Source organism: Colobus angolensis, unplaced genomic scaffold (genome assembly GCF_000951035.1).
Source record: "Colobus angolensis palliatus isolate OR3802 unplaced genomic scaffold, Cang.pa_1.0 Scaffold7, whole genome shotgun sequence".
Lineage (NCBI taxonomy): Eukaryota > Metazoa > Chordata > Mammalia > Primates > Cercopithecidae > Colobus > Colobus angolensis.
This window is the reverse complement of record NW_012120709.1, coordinates 29271181-29295873: the sequence shown is the minus strand read 5'-3', so window position 1 is coordinate 29295873 and position 24693 is coordinate 29271181. Positions and strand designations below refer to the sequence as shown.

Below are 24693 nucleotides of genomic sequence, written 5' to 3'. Positions count from 1 at the left end.
CTAAGAAAACACCTTAGGACAGAGCCTTGTGCACCGAAGGGGCATAATTATTATTTATTTATTCATTTATTTATTTTTTGAGATGGAGTTTTGCTCTTGTTGCCCAGGCTTGAGTGCGATGGTGTGATCTCAGCTCACCGCAACCTCTGCCTCCCAGGTTCAAGTGAGTCTCCTGCCTCAGCCTCCTGAGTAGCTGGGATTACAGGCATGAGCCACCACGCCCGGCTAATTTTGTATTGTCAGTAGAGACAGGGTTTCTTCATGTTGGTCAGGCTGGTCTCGAACTCCCGACCTCAGGTGATCCTCCCGCCTCAACTTCCCAAAGTGCTGGGATTACAGGTGTGAGCCGGGGCATAATTATTTCTACAGAACTAGAGCACCTGATCTCCCAGGTCACATCCTTCCTTCCAGCCGACCCTGATCCCTGGACCCTGCGCTGGGTAGGCCTGTGAACTAATTGGCTTGTTGATGTCAAGGTGATACACCAGAACATGTTATGAAGGGAGAATTTCCTTCTGGAAATCTCTAAAGAAAGGAGCCTTTAAGGTGTGATTCTTTTCAGAGGAAGAGAGTGATTGTGCAGACAGCTCGTTTGTGCTGCTGTATTTCTGATTCTCCTTTTATGTAGGGTGACTGTTTGTTTCTCTAATTCTGACTCCAGCATCTTTCAGTGCTAGATCTTCCTGCTCTGATTCCTTCCTTATTCTTCCTGTCCCTCTGCCTCATACACACTTAAACCACCTCTCCAAACAAGCCAGGAAGGTTTTCTGTGGGATTGTTAAATCAGCTTAAAGGGAAAAAAAAATTCACACAAAATCTCATAAACTGCAACACTAAATGTGTGACGTCCCATGAAAAGGAACATTCTTTTTTTTCTGGGACAAGGTGGAGAAAGGCACCGAGTCACAGGGAAACAAGCCTAAACTCGTGTTCCTTAAATGTTCAAGCACAGCATGGTCTTGGCTAATAATGCCTTTGGCCCAGTAGTGCCCTTCCCCTTGAGAAACTCAATGCGATTTCAGAGAAGTCCTCACTTGTTCTATCACACAGGGGAGGTGGGTATTCATTCTATTTCTAGGTTATCCCCAGGAAAACTGAGGCACAGCAAAAGGTAGAGACAATATGTCCTAGGCATAGGGAAGCTGGACAATAAGTAGCTTTGATTTATTGCATGAACAATAAAAGAATTAAGGCATTGTAGCAAATCTAAAATTATAACTGGGACCCATGTCCCCACTGCCCTTTCTCACTCACTAAAAGCAGATGCAAAACCTTAGCGTAAGTTTGAGAGATACGAGAACACATATTACATTCTACTTATTTTGTTTTATGTTTGCCATCTACTTGTAAGAACGCTCCTTTTTTTTTTTTTTTTTCCTTTTTTGGTGAGATGGAGTCTTGCTCTGTTGCCCAGGCTGGAGTGCAGTGGCATGATCTTGGCTCACTGCAACCTCTGCCTCCCGGACTCAAGCGATTCTCCTGTCTCAGCCTCCGGAGTAGCTGGGACTACAGGTGTGTACAACCAAACCTGGTTAATTTTTGTGTTTTTAGTAGAGACAAGGTTTTACTGTGTTGGCTAGGCTGGTTTCCAACTCCTGACCTCAGGTGATGCGCCCGCCTCGGCCTCCCAAAGTGCTGGGATTACAGGTGTAAGCCACTGTGCCTGGCCTGTACTCTAAGAACCCTCAAATCCAGGACCAGCGCCGTGGTTCATGCTTGTAATTCCAGCATTTGGAATGCTGAGGCGGGCGGATCATGAGGTCAGGAGATCAAGACCATCCTGGCTAACATGGTGAAACCCCATCTCTACTAAAAATACAAAAAATTAGCCGAGCATGGTGGCAGACACCTGTAGTCTCAGCTACTCAGGATGCTGAGGCAGGAGAATGGTGTGAACCCAGGAGGCGGAGGTTGCAGTGAGCCGAGACTGCACCACTGCACTCTGGCCTGGGTGATAGAGCAAGACTCCATCTAAAAAAAAAAAACAAAACGAACTCTTGAATCCACCTCAGGTATGTTTTTCCTCCGTTACTACAGTGGGAGGAAACTCAGTTTGCTGAATGAAAGGCAGCCACAGCCCTGTGTGAATACAGGAGCTGAAATGTCTTTGGAGCCCTTTTTATTCTCACTCATAGTAATAGCTGCAGCAACGTTTTGTTGCTGTTGCACCCACCTTGTGCTGGGTATTACATTAGAGCCTTTCCATACATCTTCTTTATTTAGTCTTCATAACCATCTAGCAAAACATTGTCACCATTTTACAGATGAGAAAACTAAGGACTGGAGATCTACACAAGTTGTCAAAGTGAATTTAACCCTCGCTAAAGTGATGGAGCCAGGATTTGAAGCCAAGTGTGCTGGACTCCAAAACTGATGCTTTTTGGATCACCCTGTACTTCCTCTGGATTTCTATTGGTTGGTATATTAAACTGGCATGGCCCAATGTAATCACTAACATGAAAGAGCCTATGTGAAATACAAATGAGGATCTGCGTGTCCAAATCGAGTGAGAATCTAAACAGTAGAGGGATGAGGCCTTGGAGTTTTCCTCAGCATCATGGTGCCTTGCCAGAGTGTCCTTGCCTAAACCACTCTCCTTCTCTGGACATCTGTTCCCTCACTGGAACAGTCAATCAAAACTGCCTCCTGGGGGCAGGTTGCAGAAGGCAGGTAAGAAGAGGGTTACATGTGCAGACAGCTCAGGTAGGACCGAAAGACCTCACGGGAGAGGTCCAGTCCAAAGGCGCCGAGGAGAGCTTTATCAGAACGAACGGTAATAAATGAGCTTTTACAAATAAGAGATAAAAGAGGCCAAGTTATTTTTAGAAAATAATTCACGTGGGCGCTTGCTGCCTTTTTCCTTCCATGCCAGTTGAGCAGAATGTGGGTCAGGCAGAAAAGCAATTACCCTTTGAGTTAACTGGAGGGCAGTGTTGATTAGAGGATATTCCTTGTAAAATTCCACTGCCACCTTCCTTCTCTTAGAAAGGTGACTTCTCAGAGGTCATCTGCATGCAACCCTTGACTTTTTTTTTCTTTGCCCTCAGAAGGAGTCCAACCAGCCACACCTCCTTTGTTATCTTTAGGGCTAGTTCTAAGTGACTCTAGGAGATATCCGAATTCTTTTTTTTTTTTTTTTTTTTTTTTTATTAAGACAGAGTCTCGCTCTGTCGCCCAGGCTGGAGTGCAGTGGTGCGATCTCGGCTTATTTCAAGCTCTGCCTCCTGGGTTCATGCCTTTCTCCTGCCTCAGCCTCCCGAGTAGCTGGGACTACAGGCGCCCGCCACCACGCCTGGCTAATTTTTTTGTATTTTTAGTAGAGACGGGGTTTCACCGTGTGAGCCAAGATGATCTCAATCTCCTGACCTCATGAACCGCCTGCCTCGGCCTCCCAAAGTGCTGGGATTACAGGCGTGAGCCACTGAGCCCCGCCTGAGATGTCAGAATCCTTAAGTAAGATCAGGCCCAGTCTGCTCAAGGCATCTTACAGAAACCTGCATCAAATGACTCAAAAGGAGGACATCACGTTCCCATGAGCAGAGTCGGACAAAGCTGCACGTCCCCGACACTCACAGGCGCATGCTGAGCCCTGAACCTCTGATTCGTGGTTGGCTCTTCTTCCACTTCCAAAACAATGAGCCTGCCTGCTCTCAGCCCTGGGGTTCTAACTGTTTTCTCATGGGTTTTTTTTTTTTTTTAAGAAGCCTAAAAGACATGTTAAAAGGCTATGCAAACTAACAGAAACACCAGTTCTTTGGCTGTATGAAAAATTGGAAATAAATGTAAAGTATTGCTTAATACATTAGTTAAGTTGGAAGGCACATTTTTAACACACGATGAGGTCTCTTGTGGGTGGGCAGAGATACAGTCTCACTATGCTGCCCAGGCTGGTATGGAACTCCTGGTCTCAAGCAATACCTCTGCCTCAGCCTCCCAAAGTGCTGGGATTATAGGTGACAGCCACCATGGCTGTCATGATGTAGTTTTGTTTCAGACAGGTTGCCCTTCTTTATTGGTCAAAATGCTTGGGCTCTCGCTTCATCTCTGGCCTTAAGTTACTAAGACACTAATGTTTTTGTGTCTCAGCTTCTCCTTCAGGATAGAAAAAGACAATATTGGCCAGGTGCGGTGGCTCATGCCTGTAATCCCAGCACTTTGGAAGACCGAGGCGGGCAGATCACCCGAGTTCGAGACCAGCCTGGCCAACACAGTGAAACCCCGGTGCTACTAAAAATACAAAAAATTAGCCCGGCGTGGTGGCGGGCACCTGTAATCCCAGCTACTTGGGAGGCTGAAGCAGGGGAATCGCTTGAACCCGGGAGGCGGAGATTGCAGTGAGCCAAGATCGCGCCACTGCACTCCAGCCTGGGCAACAAGGAGTAGAACTCCAATCCAAAAAAAAAAAAGGCAATATTATGCTTCCAAGATGTCACATACTTGTCTAGAAGGCAATGTTGATTCCCTCGAAGGAAGGATGGTAGGGCTGTACCAATCTTTCTTCAGTTTTCTCACTCAGGCCTCCCACTGGGATGTACAAAAATTCTCATAACAGGTGGCTTGAGTTTTCTTTTCATGCGTGTCTGTCCTCAAAGCTCCTTGAGGACAGGACCACATTTAAAAATTCCAGTATGCAACATGGTACTTTGCATGACGCAGATACACAGCAAATATTTGTTGATTATGTCTTTGCAAGCGTTTTGTTTTTGTTTGTATTTATGTGTTCTTCAACTCACCTAAGGTCAAAATGATGTCTTCCATTAACACCATAAATTTATATAATATTAAAAATTTTCCAATATATTTTTTATTTATTCTCTCTCATTTCATTTCTTTTTCGCTGGGGTAAGACTGGCAGGGGAGACAGAACTATGTTACCCAGATGAGCCACTTGTGACCCAGAAAGGAGGGAGGCATGCTGGAAGCCTCCCAGGGAGCCAGGCAGAGGCTGGACACAATCCTGGGCCAACGGACTCTCCGTTAGGTGCTTGCTCCATTTTTCCCCTGTAGGTACCCATCTCCCTGCAGCAGCGAGCTGCTGACTCTGGTCGCATCCCTGCACCTGGTAGCTTTTGGAACCACAGTGAGACATTACCTCATGGTTAGCAAATCGGATATCCCGAGAAAATATGGTAGCCACCCAGTCACACCCTAGCTTGACGTCAATGTTCTGGGCCAGTTTCTCTAGGGTGGGTAGGTGGCTGGCTTGGAAGTGGTAAGCCAGGGTCACATGTAGCTGCTTCTTGTGAGGTTCCACATGCACTTCTGGAAAAAGGAAGAAAAAAGTCAGTAATTAAAAGGTGGTGATCACAGCAATGGTGAAGACTTAAGGAAAGGCTTAGAAAGGTACCCTGAGAAATTTTCTGCTCCCCACATAACAAAGAAGACAAAAGACGTTTCTCTCCTTCACAGCAGTAGAATAAGGGGGTAAGGAGATGGCAAGAGATTCCGAACCCAGCCACTGTTCAAGAGATAAAGAGCCACCGTACGGCTTTCCTCTAGGAGCTACGGGTTGGCTGAGGGCAGTCGTTTTAGTTAAGTCCTCTCACAACCATTCCAGTGGCTGGTCACCAGCACCACCATTCAGACGAGGGCACTGTGACCTACAGTGATGAAATAATTTGTGTAGAAATACAAAGCATGTTTTGTAACTGCGTGACCCCCAAGGCTATATTCCCTTCATTTTGGAACCAGGTCTCTTAGCTTCTGGGTGAGATTGATGGAGAAATGAGGGGAAAAAGATGGATATTTTCAAAGTTTAATGCAGGGTTTCTCTCAACAGCATTTTGGGTTGAATAATTATTTTTTGTGGGGGGCTGTCCTGTGCATTATAGGGTGTTTCACAGCATCTCTGGCCTCTACTCATAAGAAGTCAGCAGCACTCTCCAAGCTGTAACAGCTGAAAATGACCTCAGACATTGCCAAATGTACCCTGGGAGGCAAAATCACCCTTAGTTGAGACACACTCATTTAAAGTATACAGACTTATTCTAAGATACCCCAAGAGACAAGACAAAACAATCCTACCTACATGAGGGAATGGCTTTTTTTTTTCCTTTCCCTTGTACTTTTTCTTTTTTTTTTTTGAGACAGGGTCTTGCTCTGTTGCCCAGGCTAGAGTTAAGTGGCATGATCACAACTCACTGCAGACTCGACCTCCTGGGCTCAGGTGATGCTCCCACTTCAGCTTCCTGAGTAGCTGGGATTACAGATGTGAACCACCATGCCTGGCCTCTTTTGTATTTTCAATGAGGGAGAATCATCTATTGTACAAGCTAGAATAATGAAGAAGTTGCAACTGGAAGAAATTAGGGAATTTGAGAATTTAAGGGGCTTGGTCAAGTCACACAGAAAATTAGTGGCCCAAGATAGAACCAGAAATTGAGCATTTCGGTTTTAAGTACTTTTTCTTTTATACTGCATTGCCTTTCTTTGGTGTAAGTCCCATGAGACAAGGTTTTTGTCTCTTGCTTACACTGTGTCCTTACTCAGCATATCATGCTGGTTTTCAGTACTCGTTAAATGAATAAATGCACATGAATGAATCTCCTTTGACCACTTTGAATGGAGGACGACACTAAATCTTCTTGATTATATCTGGGCCTGCCAACAACTGGAGAATACCAAGTTCCAGGGCAAAGACATGGTGGCCGGCTTTCCATGCTAGGTAATAAGGAGCTGGACCAGCTAAGCTGTGCAGGGTCATCCAGTTCTCCACATCCCCACCAGGGGGCCACACAACAGCAGAGAAACGAAGCTGGCCAAGTTCTTCATGACAGCAGGATCTTGCAGAGGGACAGGCTCTTCCCACCTCCCACGGGGAAAGCTGGGGCTTCGACTGCTTCTCGCTCAGTATGCACTCCAAGAATCTGCTGCGGCCCTGGCTGAGGCTTGCTTTTCTCATTTGTGAAGGATTTGGGTTTTGCGGCTTTGACATTCGTTTTGGTCCTTGTGGGGATTTAGTGGTTCTGACGATAACTACTGTGTGATGAGAGAAAGCCATTTCCTTGAGATGGAGGGATAAGAACAGGAAATAATTTGCCTCTCTGTTATGCTCTTTCTCTGAAATATTAAGCTCCTATGAAATGTCAGGCTTCACTGAAGTCAGGACCCACAGACTAGTCCCGTTGCTGAGGGAGAGGAAGAGGTAGGGGTGGGGGTTGCGGAGTCTAAAGAGGCCCTTCCCCAGGTACAGAGGGGTCTTAAGGTCCTTGTGTTCCTTCTGAGAGCGCTGTGATCCTGCAGTGATGCTGAGCCCCGATCACACTCATAAGTCCCAAGCCCTGTGTGGGGCTTTTCTGGTAAAGAGGAATCTCAGACCCCCAAAGGGCCTGAGATGGTGATGAAAATAGCAGCAGGGAACAATGGCAGGTGCGGGATAGGCCAAAAGGCTAAGGAGCAAACTGTGGGGCTTTGCTCAGGTCTTCCCCCTCTCTAGCACTCCATAAAATTATGGGTAGGGGAGTCCCAGGTCTCCTCCAGCTTTGCACTCAGCACTTGGCTTCCACTGTGCATCCTGCACCGTCCACTCTGGCCAGGGCAGCCTCCCCACTGTCCTCTGCTCACACCCTCCTCATGCCTGCCTGCCTGTCCTCCTGCCACCCGCCCGCCTGTCGGTCTTTCCTACATTGTCCTGATCAATATAGTCTCAGGGCAAGTTTCCTTCCTTCTGTGAAGGTGGAACCACCCCTTTCTCTTTTCAGAGCTGATGTCACACAGGGCCTGGCCAGGAGACACCACTTCTTGTTCTCTTCCCTGTTGCACTCCTCATGTAGGAGGAATCCTCATAGTAGGTGACCAAATAAGTACCTGCCAATTGTGATTTCATGCTGGAGCGAGCCAAGAGGCTCTCCCCGCACCAGGTTGTCTGTCTGTTTCCCTGCTGTCACTGAGCTAAGTGAGCTTGTCCACACCTGTAGCCAGACACAAGAGCTTTGCAAACTTCTCCCTCTTGTCACCTCCATCGTGTCTCCTGCCTTGAGCTTTAAGCTAATTCCTTTGACAGGAAATCTCAGGTGTCCTGAGCTAAAAGCTCCCATGAGAAGAGCAGGAGACATCTGGAAGGGGTTACATTTTTAGACAGACTCTTGGGGCTTGGGGTCCTGTCTAACAGTTTTCAGCAAGTGGAAGGGGATTGGCTCAGTGGATTTTATTGTGATATAATACGAAGTGCTTCCACTCTTCTCTCTATCCTCTGCTACCCACTGAGAAAAGATCTGGATTGTCATGGAGTAAACAATGAGACCCAGATAAACACCTATATGGGCGACAGCTTGGGAGGGAGAAAGGATGTTTCTTTAATTCTGAATTAGGAGGAGATGGTGGTGCTACAAAGAAATACATTTCTAGTTCCGTATGGAAGTCATTTGTGAAGCTTCAACTTGGGGGTTAGGGAATTAGCCTTAGATGGTCTCTCCAGGTTAGCAGAAAAGGAGTTGAACATTTTTACAAGAGAGCAAAAAGGCGTGGGGTGCTGCAGGAAAAGGCTGCTTTTTTGTCACACGTGCCCATTCCTGCAGGGCCCTCCACCTCCTGACCCCATCCTGCTCCTCTACCACCATTTCCTATCCTTTTTCCTTTCCAACTCTTTGATTGACAGGGCCCAGGGCTGGCCTGGCAGCTGTTTGCTTACCGGTTTTGGATGCAGCCTCTGCAGCAAAGTCAGCAGCAAACTTCTTGAGGACCTCCGCACTGTCTTCCTTTACGAAGAGGCCGATGAAGTTGGAGGACGTATAGAGCTCCAGGGGCAGCGGGGCCGAGAACTTACATTTCCAGCGACTGACCGTGGTCTGCAGAGCTTCCCCCAGGGCATCCACCTTGCTGTCCTCGCACTGGCAGGGAAAACAGGCAGTCTTCACTTAGAGACGAGGGGAGATGGAAGTCTGCTGCTACTTAACATTGGCATCCTCTCCCCAGAGACTGGAGGAGGCTGATAATGCAATTACTTAACCACCACCCCCGTCTGTGGGGAGAGAGAGGAACTGCAGACCTCCAATTATTCAGACACAGATTACCCAACTGGTGGATTAATCTGGGTAACACGCAACCTCTTCCCTCCTTTCCTTGCTCTGAAGTGGCCCCTGTGAACCCAGCCAAAATGCTGTAGGACTGGTTGAGCAGAAAGCAAGAAAGGGGAGCGAGATTGGGGAGATGTTGCTCAAAGGACACAAAACTTCACTTAGACAGGAGAAATAAGTTCAAGGGACCTCTTATTATGCTATTAGTGTCTATAGTTAATCATAACGTATTGTATGCTTGAAAATTACGAAGAGAGTAGATTTTGCTTTCACCACAAATACATGATAAGCATGCGAGGTAATGCATATACAATTAGCATGATTTAGGCACTCCACAATGCACACATTTATTCAACCATCATGTTATACACCATAAATGTACACAATTTTTATCAATTAGAAAAAATCAGGCTGGGCGCAGTGGCTCATGCCTGTAATCCCAACACTTTGGGAGGCCGAGGTGGGTGGATCACTTGAGGACTGGAGTTTGAGACCAGCGTGACCAACATAGTGAAACCCCCATCTCTACTAAAAATACAAAAATTAGCCAGACGTGGTGGCGGATGCCTGTAATCCCAGCTACGTGGGAGGATGAAGCAGGAGAATCACTTGAATCTGGGAAGTGGAGGTTGCAGTGAGCCAAGATCACGCCACTGCACTCTAGCCTGAGTGACAGAGACAGACTATATATCAATTAAAAAAAAAAAAAAGAAAAAGAAAAAAAATCAAAGTTCTCTTTGCTTATGAAAAAAAAAAAATGAAGGAATGTGACAGGAGAGAGTGCAGCATCCCGGGAGAAACTGCGTGTTTTCTACTACTTTGTATCATCTGTACCTTTTCTTTTCCTCTTAAATGATCAGAAGTTGACTCTACATCCACCCTCATGAGAGTTTGGAAGAATGAGTCCCAAAGAGCTGTGACATCATCCTCCTACCTTCCTGAGAGCATTGGAAAAAAGAATGAATGTCTCTCAAACTCTGATGGGTTTTGAGAAAGATCCTGGGATGACTAAGAGGAAATGATAATCACTTTAATTTTCAGGGTGAATGGTAAAAGAGAAGGTGTTAGGAACATATTATTACCAGAGAGAGAGAAAAAGAGAGAGAATATATCTGGGGAAAAAAGCAAAATATTTTTTATAAAAATGTTTTAAAATCCAACCACTTTGTTTGGTCTTGAATGTATGGAGATAAATTAACTCTTCTGTATTACCACAGAGAGCTAAAGTACACAAAATGTATTTACATGTGTGATAGTGAGGGGGATGATATTGGGTCAGTAGAGGCCAGGCATGGTGGCTCACGCCTATAATCCCAGTACTTTTGGGAGGCCAAGGTGGGCGGATCACTTGAGGTGAAGAGTTCAAGACCAGCCTGGCCAACATGGTGAAATCCCGTCTCTATTAAAAATACAAAAATTAGCCAGGCATGGTGGCGCATGCCTGTAATCACAGCTACTTGGGAGGCTGAGGCAGGAGAATCGCTTGAACTCGAGGGATGGAGGTTGCAGTGAGCCAAGATCATGCTACTGCACTCCAGCCTGTGTGACAGAGCAAGACTCTGTCTCTTAAAAAAAAAAAAAAATTCGTCAGTAGATAAGCTTCCTGACAGCTAGGATTATAGACCAGGTAACAATGGCAAGTAAATATCTTTGCATTCTCTAGAAATATATAGTGGGAAAAAAAAAACCCATGGACAGGAAATGGCTTTCCCTGTCTATAGACTACCTTCTTTGTTCCCTGCTCTTAGTTCCTCCTCTTTGCTTGTCGTAAGAGTGGAGAGGGTAGACAGCAAACGAGTGTGAAGCTAGATCAGTGATTCTATTCAGCAGCCAGACCAGTGTGTCTCTCACAGAGGGTTACAATCTGGTGCTGCCCCTATCCTGGGGTGCTCCTGGGCCTCAGCAGATAAAACTAGGAAGCGTTGCGGTGAGGGGCTCATTGTGGGCCTCACTGATCCCTTGAAGGTCCCTCCAGCTCTAAGAGCCCGTGACTATTCCTGCCATCTTCCTGCGAGGCTCCCCCTTTGTTCCAGGTCCCAAAGAGTTGGCTGGGATCCTGGGAGTCAGGCTTCCCAGGGGTGGGGGGGCTGCCGCTTACCATAAAGAACTGGCAGAGTGTGATGTGGGGAAAGATGTTGTGTGCCTTGTTCTTCCCGCAGATCTGCTTCGACTGCTGCCAAAAGTCGGAAAGCTTCTGTGCTAAGGGGCCAGTGGGACGGAGGTAGAGGACGTACTCCCGGGGCAGGGGGTCATCCAGGAAGGGGTCACCGACGTGGGAGAATAACCTGTAAGACAGAAGTAAGCCAATGAGGTGTTGCTTGAGAATAACGGGAGGAAAAAAAGAACGGAGAGACAGATCCACCCTCCATGTGCTCCAAATCCCCGGCACAGCGCGCAGGGAAGGGTTTTCATTCATGATTTAAAAATCTACTTCTGGAAACTGACACTTCACAATCAACTCTCAGATGCAGCAACTTCTGTCTTCTTTCTTGTCATATTGCCTCCTCATCCTACAACTCCCTAAAAAAGTCCTGAAACTACTCTCCAGGAAGCATTCTTGGATCAACTCCAAATCCTTTCCCAATCCACTAGGACCAACCCAGCCTGTCCCTCAGGTCAGCCTATAATTAAACCCATGTCCCTCCAAAGACAAGGGAAGCTCCCAGAAAGGTAACCTTGTGGGATCCACCCTGGGTAGGGATACCCTGGAAGGTAAGTAGGGTACTTCTCTAAATTGATTTGCCCAATATCCATACCCCTAAAATGAATCTTTAAGTGACTGGAGCAGGGACAGATCTTATGAGAGGGGCTCTATCTGGGAATTACTTAGGATTTTCTTTAAACAGCTCCAAGGAGAAATATACCCTGGGGCCAGGGCAGAGGAGGCAATTGACTTGATCAATGCCCTTGCCACCGTGTTCTGGCTCCTGTCTCTTCTGGAAGGGTCCACTAGAGAAAGTCTGCACCTCCCCACTCAGCCACATGCACTTAGAGTTAATTATATGCTATTTTCTCAATTTATTTATCTCATACCAACCAGTCACATGCTGCCTGAACACTTCTTCCTCCTGTGGATGCCAAGGCTTTTTGTCTGAAAGAAGAAATCAAATTTCTATTGTTAGTATTTTTAGCCTCCTCTCAGCTTTTCTCACTGCAGCGGCAAGAGCGAGTGTGAAGGAGGCAGCATCGCAGCCCGCGTTCCGCCCACTACTCTGTGGTGGGGAGTAGACACCTGCAGCAGGTTCCCCCCAGGGGTCATAGCGAGACATATGGAAGTTAGGACTTGTCATTAATTTCCATGTAATTAGCATCAGATTTGCATGCAGTCTGACAGCCCAGGCAGTCTGTTTTCAGCAGTTTCCACATTAGAGTTTTATTTTTGCTTCTCTAAAGGTTGTCATGTCTTGCTTTTTCCTCCTTCCTCTTCACCCCGCTCATTCTTACTGACCCAGATCCCCGCAAGAGCAGATTCTTGTTTTTAGCCCGTTTGGTAGAAAGTGTTAGAAGTGGTGCTGATGGTTTTCTTTTTCTTTTTCTTTTGAGACAGAGTCTCACTCTGTCACCCAGGCTGGAGTGCAGTGATGTGACTGACGATCATGGCTCACTGCAGCCTCGACCTCCCGCACTCAAGCAATCCTCCCGCCTGAGCCTCCCAAGTAGCTGGGACTACAGGTGCATGCCACCATATTTGGCTAATGTTTTATTTTTGCAGAGACAGGATCTCATTATGTTGTCCAGGCTGGTGCTGATTATTATTAAGACATAGGGCTAAATGCTTACAAGGACAATTGGTTTGGATTAATTCATTGCCTCCCTCCACCCACTTCCAACCACCACCAGGCTGGATCCATCATCTCCAAGTATTTTACAGACATCTTTGGGGACGAGTATCACTGGGTTAAAAGGAATGGCCACAGCAGTGCAGCTATCAGTCCCACTTCTGGAGAAATGACTCAGAGCATAACTAACTGTGGCTAAGTATCCATAGGCCGGTTATAGCAGTGAAGCCCTGTGTACAAACTTACACGTGGCGCTCTTCTGAAATTATACACAGGTCTCCAAGAGCCAGATAGTTCTGGATTCATATCTAGCCTTGCTATTCATCCATCCTTTCATTCATGCATTCATGCTTACATTTATTCAGCAAACATCTACTGAATTTCAACTATTTTGTCAGCACTGTGCTAGGCTCTAGGAATACAGTAATGAACAAGACTTACGTGATCCCTGCCCTAAAGTAGTTTTCTGTTGAGTATGCATGTCAATATTATTATACAGATAATGATTTAATTACACTGGCATTAAGTGCAATGGAGGGAAAGCATAAGGGACATAAGAACATAGGACAGGGAGATCTAACCTGATCTGAGGGGCTGGGGAAGGCTACACTAAGGAGAGAACATTTCAAGTGAAATCTGAGGGTGTAGACACATCTGGGTGGGGTGGATGGGGCGCGTGGCGGTTGTTACGGTGGAAAACAGCTGGTACATCTATTCCATAGTGAGAGGTAGCGATTAAATGAGCCAGTGTAGAGAAGAAGCCTTGGACAGTATCCGACCCATCACAGGTGATCAATAGGTGCTCTTTCCTGTCCCTCCACACTACGTTGATTCAGGATCCTTGGGAGGGAGAAGAGATAAGTGGGAATCCGAGTTACACTGACACTCTCTGCAAGCATCCTTTCCCCAACTGGCTGCTAAACTCACCGCCTCCTTCCTTGTCCTACCCTTCTATGGAGCAATTAGAATGACGAATGCTGTGAGAATCACAGGGTTGGACTGGAAGGGACCTCAGAGGTCATCTGTGAACCCAACTTCTTCATTTGACACAAGGAAAAACTCAAGTGGAAACAAGTGATGAAATGCGCTTAAAGCAGCCTGGCTGGGGTGATGGCTGAGCAAAGGCCAGCCTCTGTTGTTCTGCTCCACAGCAGAAAGACAAGTTAAAGACTGTCCCCTTCCCCCATGAAAGTCTGTGCACAGATACCAAATGATCAGGATATGAAAGTTTGCACAGCTCATGAGAACAGCATTGTAAAACGCAAGCCTACGTACAGAGAGAGGAAGTTACGGAGAAGCAAGACAGACCCCTCTGCTCCCCTTGGAACATCTGGCGCAGAAAAGGCTAGAAGCAGAGAGACCCACACATGCTCATTCCCACACTTTGACAAGGTGCTTCACTGCTGCTGGGCTGCAGCCTTGTCTGTTTCCTCACGACTTACCAGACAATCAGAGGCCACACAGCTCGCCTTTTTTTTCAGTACAGAAGCCATGTATGCACAAAAGAACACAAATCATGACCTTTTAGAGGTTAGAATCTCTGAGGAATTAAAGTCACCAAAAAAGGACCCATTGTTCCAAAAACAACTGGGAAAAGGAAAACGCATTTGTGGCACCAGACAATGTGCTATTTATATAAGGAATTCAATTTCTTTTTTTTTTTCTGCACCCTTCCCCCAATGAAATACATCCGACTGAAATTTAATTTATTTCTTCCGAGGCACTAGGAGTATCCTCTGGAAAGGAAAGATCTAATTAAGTTACGGTCTCCGTAACTCAAGACAAGTTTTGGAAAGAGTTCAAAGAAAAAATTGAAAAAGATAACGAAAGGTTTGGGTGATAAGATGATGATGAAAGGCTAAGGAAACCCAAATTCTTTGTTCTGAAAAGCCGAGATCTGAGAGGTCCCGGTTTGGTGGAAGGTTATCGTATCTGGTGCACACGCTCCGGAGAGGGTTGGCCAAAATAAAATAAGCACAAAGGGCACAAGTTAGCTTCCAGGAAGGACTTTCTGGCAGCTATGTAGGTGAAAGTTTTTATTTTTATTTTTGAAAGCTTCGAGAAAGCTGTTACCTATCTGAAACAGTGTAATTAATTCTCCAGGCAGGAGGTTGTAGGAGTAAAATCTCATTCCCTTGAAGGTTTGCAAGCAAAAATCGCTTTCCTATTAGTCTGCCTGAGACAAAGCAGCTTTCCTTCTTTCTGCCTTCCCTCCCTCCTCTTCCTCCTTCCCTCTCTCTTTCTTCCTTCCTTCTTTCCTTCCCTCCTCTCCCTTATTTCTTTCCCTTCTACTCTCTTTTTTCTTCTCCTCCTAAGGAACTCTTACCAGGAAACCAAATGAAAAGCAAAAACAAAACCCCTGAATTATCACGGGATGTACAAAGAGGAGGAAGTATGGTCCCTACCGTTACAGAGCTCACAGCCTTAGAGAGTCAGATACAAAAGCAGCTTCGTACAATGCAATAGGCCAAGGGCCATGACAGAGACGAGCATGGTGCTAAGAGAGCTCACGGTGGGCCCAGCTCCGCAGTGGGGAGTTCCCAAGCCTGAGGTTCTCAAATTGTACACCAAGCTACTCTGGGTCAGAACACCACAGCAGACTCAAAGAGGTGCCACTGGAGGTTTTTTTTTTTTTTTTTTTGAGGCGGAGTCTCGCTCTGTCGCCCCGACTGGAGTGCAGTGGCCGGATCTCAGCTCACTGCAAGCTCCGCCTCCCGGGTTTACGCCATTCTCCTGCCTCAGCCTCCCGAGTAGCTGGGACTACAGGCGCCCGCCACCTCGCCCGGCTAGTTTTTGTATTTTTAGTAGAGACGGGGTTTCACCGTGTTAGCCAGGATGGTCTCGATCTCCTGACCTCGTGATCCGCCCGTCTCGGCCTCCCAAAGTGCTGGGATTACAGGCTTGAGCCACCGCGCCCGGCCAAGGTTTTCAATGTTATAAGGGAAACATAGCACACTCATCTGTTGAACACCACATAAGCTTCTAGCTTGAGGTAGTTAGAGTTCACAGTATCAGACTGGGCTGCATTCTTGAGGTCCTATCTTGGTGGAGCTGCAGTTTTAGCAACTGTCGTAATAAAAACCAAGTAGCCAGTGAAAATCAATGTGGAACAGGTAATGAGAGTGGCAGTGCCCCATCTGATTCTAAGGCTTGGGCAGTTGTGCAGTGCCCCACAGACACAAACATCCCGTTAGTAAGTAGCTGTGGTTACTTAAGAATACAAATATGATTTTTCTTTCAATTTGTGTGTGTGTGTGTGTGTCTGTGTGTGTTGACACAGCTCTTAAGTTGGCAGGACAAAAATACTTATTAAGGTGTTTAGATCTAACTACTAAACAAACAGAACTGTTGGTATTTATGTTGGTCCACAGGCTCTATGTAAAAATTATTGGACACTAGAGGGTTGTGGGCTGAGAAAGTTTAGGATTCTTTCCTACAAGAAATGATGCTTGATCTAGACCTTAAAAGCTAAAAGAGGCTGGACACAGTGGCTCATGCCTGGAATCCCAGCACTTTGGGAGGCCAAGGTGGGTGGATCACCTGAGGACAGGAGATCGAGACCACCCTGACCAACATGGTGAAAACCAGTCTCTACTAAAAATACAAAAATTAGCCGGGCGTGGTGGTGTGGTGGTGGGTGTCTATAATCCCAGGTACTTGAGAGGCTGAGGCAGGAGAATCACTTGAACCCGGGAGGCGGAGGTTGCAGTGAGCCGAGGTTGCACCGCTGCACTCCAGCCTGGGCAACAAGAGCAAAATTCCATCTCAGAAGGAAATAAAAAAAAAAGGCAAAGTGAGAGCTAACTAGAGAAAGAAAGGAAAGCAGAAGGACATGTGAAGTAGAGAGAATGGCACTAGCAAACAGATGAAAGCAAGAGACAGCACTGCATGTGCAGGAAAATTCAAGTTTGGTAATGCTAGGGCCAAAATTGTAACGCTGGAAGAGGGTAAAGATAAAGGCCTCTGCAGATACCTGAAAACGTAGGCAGGAGATCGCTCACGAAGGCCTTATGCGCCACTTTAAAGCTTGGATCTGACTCAAATTAAGCTAGAGAGAGGCATGATCAAATTTGTTTGCATTGAAGGATACATACAGCTGGATGCTGGGAGACTAGAAGGCCTTGACAATAGATGGGAAGAACACATTGAGAGGTTGAACTGAAGCAGTGACAGTGAGGATATTGGCAATGATGTTTAGATGGTTGACTTATTAGAGCTGAGACTGATCTGGTACTGCAGCTTGAATATTTATGTGGATGGTGGAGACACCCCCTGAATGAAAATGCAGGAGTAGAAACAAGTTGGGGCTGCGGGTGATAGTGACAGTGAGGTTAGTATTGTTCCAGGAGAATAGTGAGACCGGGTATCATTGAAGAGACACACCCAGTCTTGTTGTTAGGTGTCGTTTTCTTTGTTGGCTTGACTGCGCTTTCTTGCCTCTTTCTGCTTGTAATCCAGACATTTCTTTTGGGCCACCCATTGAGCTCCTATTTCCTGTCTAAGGAATACCTTCGGCTCCCAAATCACTCAATGCTGTGGTCAAAAAAACACTTAAGACATCCCCGATTCAGAGGGATAGGTTAGCCCAGACCAGCAGGTTCTCTAGGGATGTTCAGCATATGCCTTCAGAAGACAGTTCCCCTATTTTATTGTCACTTGATACAACTCAAATATCTGACACCTGCCATAAAAAGTAAGAGACAAGATATAGGCTATGGAATGAAAAATATATTCCCTCAAAATAGTAAGACTTTGATCCAAGTAAGTAGCAAACTAATTTGTTGGGCTTTCCAGTTACTTGGAGCTGTATTGTCCTTGGCTTTGCATTGCTGGTGGACTCATACGCATGGCGGCAGGCACCACACCTGCCCCATGCATTGGTTCTCTGTTACCAAGGACTTGTTCACGTAAGAAATGAGAAGGCACAGGGTCAAGTATGTAATCCTTCAAGTGGAGGAAACTCCCTATGCAACCAAAATTAAATTATATCTTTCCTTCATGTAGCTAAGATGATCTTAAATTTGGAAACATTTAATACTAACTGTAATATATTTAAAAATGTTCTCAACCTCCAGGATACAAGTTGTTAAATTTTCCACACCTAACAGTATGAATTCAATTAAAAGATGACCTAATTAATCAGATGCCTCATTCTCCTCCCTCAAAATCAGCTTAAAAGTCAGCAATGAACTGGGGGATGGGAAAACTGAGGTAGAACCCAACTCCTCTTTTCCCTGGTTGAAGAGTCCAGCCATACCATGGTCATTGTTGCCACAAAGGAAGATGGAGGTATTCTTTTTGGGTGTATCTGGAAAACAACATTTTTTCATAAAGTAGTTTTAGGTAGAAATACCAGAGCCTTTTGTTGTGCTCTATGAATTGCTGAATCAGTGCTCAATATCCTCACAGGATGCTCTGAGGCTGCTCAACACAATGCCTCGGGTTGGCGGCCATCTTGAGAACAGAGGGCACAGAGTTGATTCTCCATCTATTTGTTTCTCTAGTAGAAGAAAAATGAGGATAAGGGAGTCAATCATGATCGAGGGCCTTTATGTACCAGGCACTTCAGACTTTAAATCTTTATGGCATGGTTTGGATATGGTTTGCTTGACCCTGCCAAGTTTCATGTTGAAATTTGATCCCCAGTGTTGGAGTTGGGGCCTGGTGAGAGGCGTTTGGATCATGGAGGTGGATTCCTCTTGAATGGCTTGGAGTCAGTCTCCTGGGAGTGAGTTCTCACTCTTCATTTCCATGGGAACTGGTTGTTGAAAAGAGCCCAGCAGCTTCTCCCCTCTCTCTGTCCCTTCTTCTCTCCATATAATGTCTCCTCCCCTTGCCTTCTGTCATGAGTGGAAGTTTCCTCAGGTTCTTGACAGAAGCAGATGCTGGAGTCATGCTTTTCATATAGTCTGCAGAACCGTGAGCCAAATAAACCTCTTTTCTTTATACCCAGCCTCAGGTATTCCTTTATAGTAATAAAAATGGACTAAGCTACTTCATGACAAACTTAGGAAGTCGGTATTGTTAGGAACCTCCATGCACCTGGTGGTGCTGCCCTGACTGGCCAACAGTCAAGTCATCTCTGGTTGTCCTGTAACAGGGGTTGGTTCTAGAGGTTGTGATTAAAAGTCCATAAATCAGTGTATTGAGTAGTCGCCAATCTTGAGAGGGTCAGATGTTTAACTTTGTTTTGTAAATATATGAGTAAATAGGCTGGTCGCAGTGGCTAACGCCTGTGATCCCAGCACTTTGGGAAGCTGGGATGGGTGGATCATTGGAGGTCTGGAGTTTGATGAGACCAGTCTGGTCAACATGGTGAAACCCTGTCTCTACCAAAAATACAAAAATTACCCAGGCCTGGTGGCAGGCACCTGTAATTCCAGCTACTCAGGAGGCTGAGGCATGAGAATCACTTGAACCAGAGTGGCAGAAGTTGCAGCGAGCCGTGATTGCACCACTGCACTCCAGCCTGGGCAATAGAGAGACTCAGTCTCAATCTCTCTCTCTCTCTCTCTCTCTCTCTCTCTCTCTATATATATATATATATATATATGAGTAAATACATGATTCAGTACCCAAAACTCCTGACTGCAATACGGTATTTGAATCCTCATGCCATCCAGACAGCCCTCAGGGATACAGCATTTCTGCTTCTCCACAGAGTGCCCTCTTGACAGGAGAGTCATTGGCCGTGATGGTGGGAAGGACACTGTGCCTGTATCTAGTCACCAAATGGAGCCAATCAGGTCTGGGATATCTACTTCTCTGTTCCCTGTACTTTCTCGGTTAAGCAATGTGGCAGCAGGACTGAAGGCAGCTTGAGATTTGTGGAGGGAAAAATCTCTCCCAAGAAGGATGCATGAAAATCATCCCATATAGCCAACTACTCAGGAGGGCTCCCAGGCTAGCAGTCATTTTTATCCTATTACAGATGAGGAAACTGAGGTTTCAGGCCACACGACACTCATGCAAGTCAACCGTTACAAGTCAAGAGCCATTTATTCAGCACCTGATGTCCATGTTTAAGGTCCAAATAAACACAGAGACATCATTAAGACACTGGCCTTGCTCTTGAGGAGTGCACTATGTGAAGGCCTCCAGGTCTGTAACTCAGTTGCTTCTGACTCCAGAGCAACGTTCCTGCCCACCCTGCCAGTCTCTACAGTACCTGTCCCATCTGGCTGCTTCTCCTCCTCTGTGAATGCTGCCCAATGAGACCTGACTGCAGTCAGAGCTTTGAAAATCCCATTCTTAGTCCTCTGTGCTGTGTGGCTTGGGAAAAGTCAGCTTGCCTCTCTGTGGTAAAGTTTTGTCCCTTAGTTAAACCAATAGCATTCCCTTGAAATACAAAAAGAGCATAAGACATCAGGTGCAGTGGCTCATGCCTGTAATCCCAGCACTTTGGGAGGCTGAGGCGGGTGGATCAGGAGGTCAAGAGATGGAGGCTAGCCTGGCCAACATGGTGAAACCTCATCTCTACTAAAAAATACAGAAATTAGCTGGGCATGGTGGCACATGCCTGTAGTCCCAGCTACGTGGGAGGCTGAGGCAGGGGAACTGCTTGAACCCGAGAGGCAGAAGTTGCAGTGAGTCGAAACCACGCCACTGCACTCCAGCCTGGGCGACAGAGCAAGACTCCATCTCAAAAAACAAAACAAAACAAAAAGAAACCTTTACTATCAGAGATTACTTTTTTTTTTTGAGACAGAGTCTCACTCTGTCACCACGCTGGAGTGCAGTGGCACAATCTCGGCTCACTGCAACCTCCGCTTCCCAGGTTCAAGCAATTCTCCTGTCTCAGTCTCCCGAGTAGCTGGGATTACAGGCGCGCACCACACACCCAGCCAATTTTTGTATTTTTAGTAGAGACAGGGTTTCAGCATGTTGGTCAGGCTGGTCTCAATCTCGTGACCTCGTGATCTGCTCGCCTCGGCCTCCTAAAGTGCTGGGATTACAGGCGTCAGCTACCACGCCCGGCTCAGAGATTGCTATTAATAGAAGTCTGGGCTCTTCTGTACCCACAGCTGAGTCTCCCCCAGACTTCTGTCAGCAGGACTACTGCGGGGAAGGGGCTAGAGACATGGGTGGGTGGAGGGAGACTAGAAGCACAACTGAGTCCAGAGGTAGGCAAAATATGCCCATGCAAACGCATGCCAGAGCCAAACAAAGATGTTTGTTACTAAATCCTATTTTATTTTATTTTAATTTTATTTTATTTTTTTGAGAAGGAGTCTCGCGCTGTCACCCAGGCTAGAGTGCAGTGGCACGATCTTGGCTCACTGCCAGCTCCGCCTCCTGGGTTCAGGCCTTTCTCCTGCCCCAGCTTCCCGAGTAGCTGGGACTACAGGCACCAGCCACCACGCCCAGCTCATTTGCGTGTGTGTGTGCATTTTTAGTAGAGACGAGGTTTCACTGTGTTAGCCAGGATGGTCTCGATCTCCTGACCTCATGATCTGCCCGCCTTGGCCTCCTAAAGTGCTGGGATTACAGGCGTGAGCCACTGCGCCCAGCCACTATATCCTATTTTATATCACCATGTCGCTTCTCCTAATTGGCAACTACGTCTATATTCCTGGCAGAATAAGATAGGCAGTTCATGATAGCTCTTGACCCATGGAGGCCTCCATTTCAGTTGGAGATGCTTCTCCCTCAACTCATTCCACTGAGAAGGACCCTGGGTATCCACAGCTGCTATCCTGCCCCTCTCCTTTTGCTTCTTCCCTTAAGACAGGCAGCTTTCACAGCCTAGTGAAAGGCCATCACTTTTCTGCAGTGCACCAGCCACACTGGGTGACTAATACAGGAGACTGCCTACCTCAGGTAAGGCCTAACCTGTTTCAATTTTAGGCTGAGCAGGAAATGATGTGTAGAGTGGCCACAGGCAATGGCATGGGAGTGAGACTATGTTACATGAAGCTGTGTAAAGGGAGGGTGAAGACACTGAAGCCACAATCGTAGCCCAGAAGCAGCCTGGGCATCAGGTCCAGGACTTAAACATACGTGAGCTCCCAGGCATCAGGCTTCCAAACGACTCATATGTTGGAGATAGGGGCTAGGCACAAAGCATCCAGTAACCCAATGGGCTGAGAGCCAGAGATCCATCAGGCAGTGGTTGCCAGAGTGGTTAATTAATGATCAACCACTTCTAGTCTGCTAAACTTCTTCCTCCACTGAGGTGGAACTCAACCCTATGAAAAAGTTGTCACCCTCTTCTGATGTACTTGCTATGTCCTGTCATGGAAGGGTCTGAGCAAGCAGCCAGAGCAATTCTTTCTTCCCCTTCACCCTCTAAGTCACTTGGATGAGCTGGAATCCTTGAGCCTCAGGTCAAAGCAAGAGTCCCACTACCAGTGTCGAAACACTGAGCCCAGGGCCTTGGGAAGCGTCACAAGTGCCCGCTCTTCCCTGGAAACCCAGGGAGAAGTGACCAATAAACCTCTCCTTAGGCATAATCATGGAGCTCTACTCCAGATCCTTGGTGCCTTCCAGGCTGGAATGGGGCTTCTTGGCATTAGAGGAAGTTGGGGATATTGAGAATTTCCGTATCTGCCTATCAGTCTTAGGGCCTGTGCCCCTGACATTTACCTTAGCTAAATCATCAAAGGCTTTCCTTCTTATCTTCCAGAGACAAAAATGAATAAAACTGAACCTAGTCTCTGTGGGTGCAAGTCTAGACACGAAAAAAAAAAAGGGCTTTTATGACTACAAAACAAAAAATCCTGTTAATCTAAAAAGGATAGCTTTCCCCTACATTTTTTTTTTTTTCTATGCAGCAGAATTGACTTGCTTCTAGGCTTTTGTTAAATACCCATTCCTCTTGGATTCTACCTTTTTGCTTTGGCAAAGGTTCAGTTCCACCCCACACTAAAATCAGCGTGCTTCCTTTTTCTCTTCTGTTGGCTTACACTGGTTCCGGGAATAGAGTCCACTCCATGTGCAGAGCAGTTGGGTATGAGGATGGGCAGAATCAGAGCCAGCCTGATTCCAGGCACTCCGGTGACCAGGGATGGAAGATGCTGGCAGAGCAACCAACCAAATTCCCTGAATTCACATACTACAGCACCTCTCATCTACCACTGTCTGTTAGTTGAGACTTCAGTTTCTGATATGGTCACTCAGCTAACAGTGGCCAATAAGATTCATGCAATTCAGTCCCACCTTCAATCAACAGAGGTCAAGTAAGTGTTGGGAAACCTTGGGGGAATAGCTTAAGAGTTGTGCAAGCCAAGGAGTGGAAGCAGTGGTATTTCAGCTAAGCTTTCCAGGCTAAAGCAAAATCAGAGACTGGCCACATACAGCTGCTCTAGCAAGTTCTCGCAGGAGCTGGAACACGGGTAGGTGTCTTTTTCCCAAAGGTAGTCATTTCTTTGTGCTTTCGTTTTTTCGTTTTCAAAAAGGAGGTGATTACAAGCCCACAGGGAGGCTGAGAAAGATGTGACATCTATAAAGTGTTTTGAGGTCCTCAGAAGCAACCATAAGTGATAGTGATTCCTTGGCTGCAAAGGATCTTAGGACAATCCTACCCATTTCTCCTTATGGCTAGATAAGACTGTACTTTAGACCATCCATGACTTTTGAAGGACTTTTTCCTCTTCTCACAGATATTAAGAGTAGGAGATCCAGCAATGTCTCTTGGTTGCTTAATGGCCCTTGCACTCAGAAAGTTTTTCCATGTGTCCAAACTCCTTCCAATGACACTCAAACTTATGCCACCCTTTTCTGTACCCGGTAGAGTTGGTCACTCTCCTGTATAATAAGATTATTTATTCTATCACTTTCATACAAGGAAATCCAGCTACTTTTTATCACCAAGGCCAGTAAAATAGGCTTGCAAAGAGCCTAGGCAGTTCAGTTGAACAATCTCATCTCCGAAGTCTTGCCCCCTCTCCCCTAGCCTCCTCCCCATGAGGCTGAGGGACGGCAGTAGAGAAGCCTGTCAGTAAATATCAACCATAATGTCTCTACCCATTTCCTTCAGAGGAAATGAAACTAATGGAGAAAGATACATTGATCACAAAGACTCAATTTCAGAATCAGTCTCCTGGTGGTGAAACCTTTCAGTTAGCTGGGGTTAATGGCTTCTGCTTTCAGCTGTTGTCCAGTGTGAGAGCTGTACATCCCACAATCAATGGGATAGCAAGCCTGCTGGGGACATTACCACCAAGGCCAGCCAATGGGAAGAAAAAGGCTCTGGGTTTTTTTTTTTTTTTTTTTTTTATAAAGCTAATCAGAGAAAGGGAAAAAAATTTCCTGAGCTATTTGGGGGCTTAAGTAAGTCTTCCAGCTGAAGGCCTCCAACCTGTGGGGGAGGCCTTTCTCTCCCATCAACCAGACTCTGTTTTCCAACCCATAAAGAGCCTGTTAGGCAGCCCTCCTTAGGGGGTGGTTAGCAGGAAAATGCTGTTTAGGTTTCCCGATGTTTTTATGTGGCAGGGCCCAGCAGCCCATATAGGAGGCCTTGTTTTGTTCTTGCTAAAAAGGGGCTGGAACTCTGGCCTCTGCTGTAGGGAGGCAGCAGTCTGTAATTGGGAAACCAGCCATTAGACCATGGGTGGTGACATAATAAAACACATTTTTCTCTTTGCCTCTGTTATGTGTCCCTCTAGCATCTAGACAATGCCTTTCTGCTCCCCATGATCAGTGAGTTTTTGCATAGAGGCACAGGTGGGAGCATATTCTTAGGAACAAAACTCTCATTAGCGATGGGACTGTGGACAAGTTAATTATCCTAAAACTCACTTTCCCAATCTCTTAAATGGCGATAATAACTGCCTTACAGGGTAGAATAATGATTAATATCACATAATGTATTTGAAGAGCTCAGCACAACGTTTGGCATATATTAGGTACTTAACAGAAATAACCTTTGCACATACGCCTGTGCATATTATCTAATCAAT

At 46.2% G+C, this 24693-nt stretch overlaps 1 protein-coding gene across 1 annotated transcript in view; it reads right to left on the bottom strand.

The window, feature by feature from the left end:
• Window positions 1–24693, bottom strand: part of UBASH3B (ubiquitin associated and SH3 domain containing B) — a 159237-nt gene that overhangs the window by 25896 nt on the left and 108648 nt on the right. Inside the window, exons 2-5 of the mRNA XM_011926989.1 lie at window positions 12052–12105; window positions 11113–11299; window positions 8630–8828; window positions 5093–5262 (exon numbers count right to left, since the gene is read on the bottom strand). Of these exons, the coding sequence (XP_011782379.1) occupies window positions 5093–5262; window positions 8630–8828; window positions 11113–11299; window positions 12052–12105 (610 nt within the window). The remainder of the gene's footprint in view (window positions 1–5092; window positions 5263–8629; window positions 8829–11112; window positions 11300–12051; window positions 12106–24693) is intronic.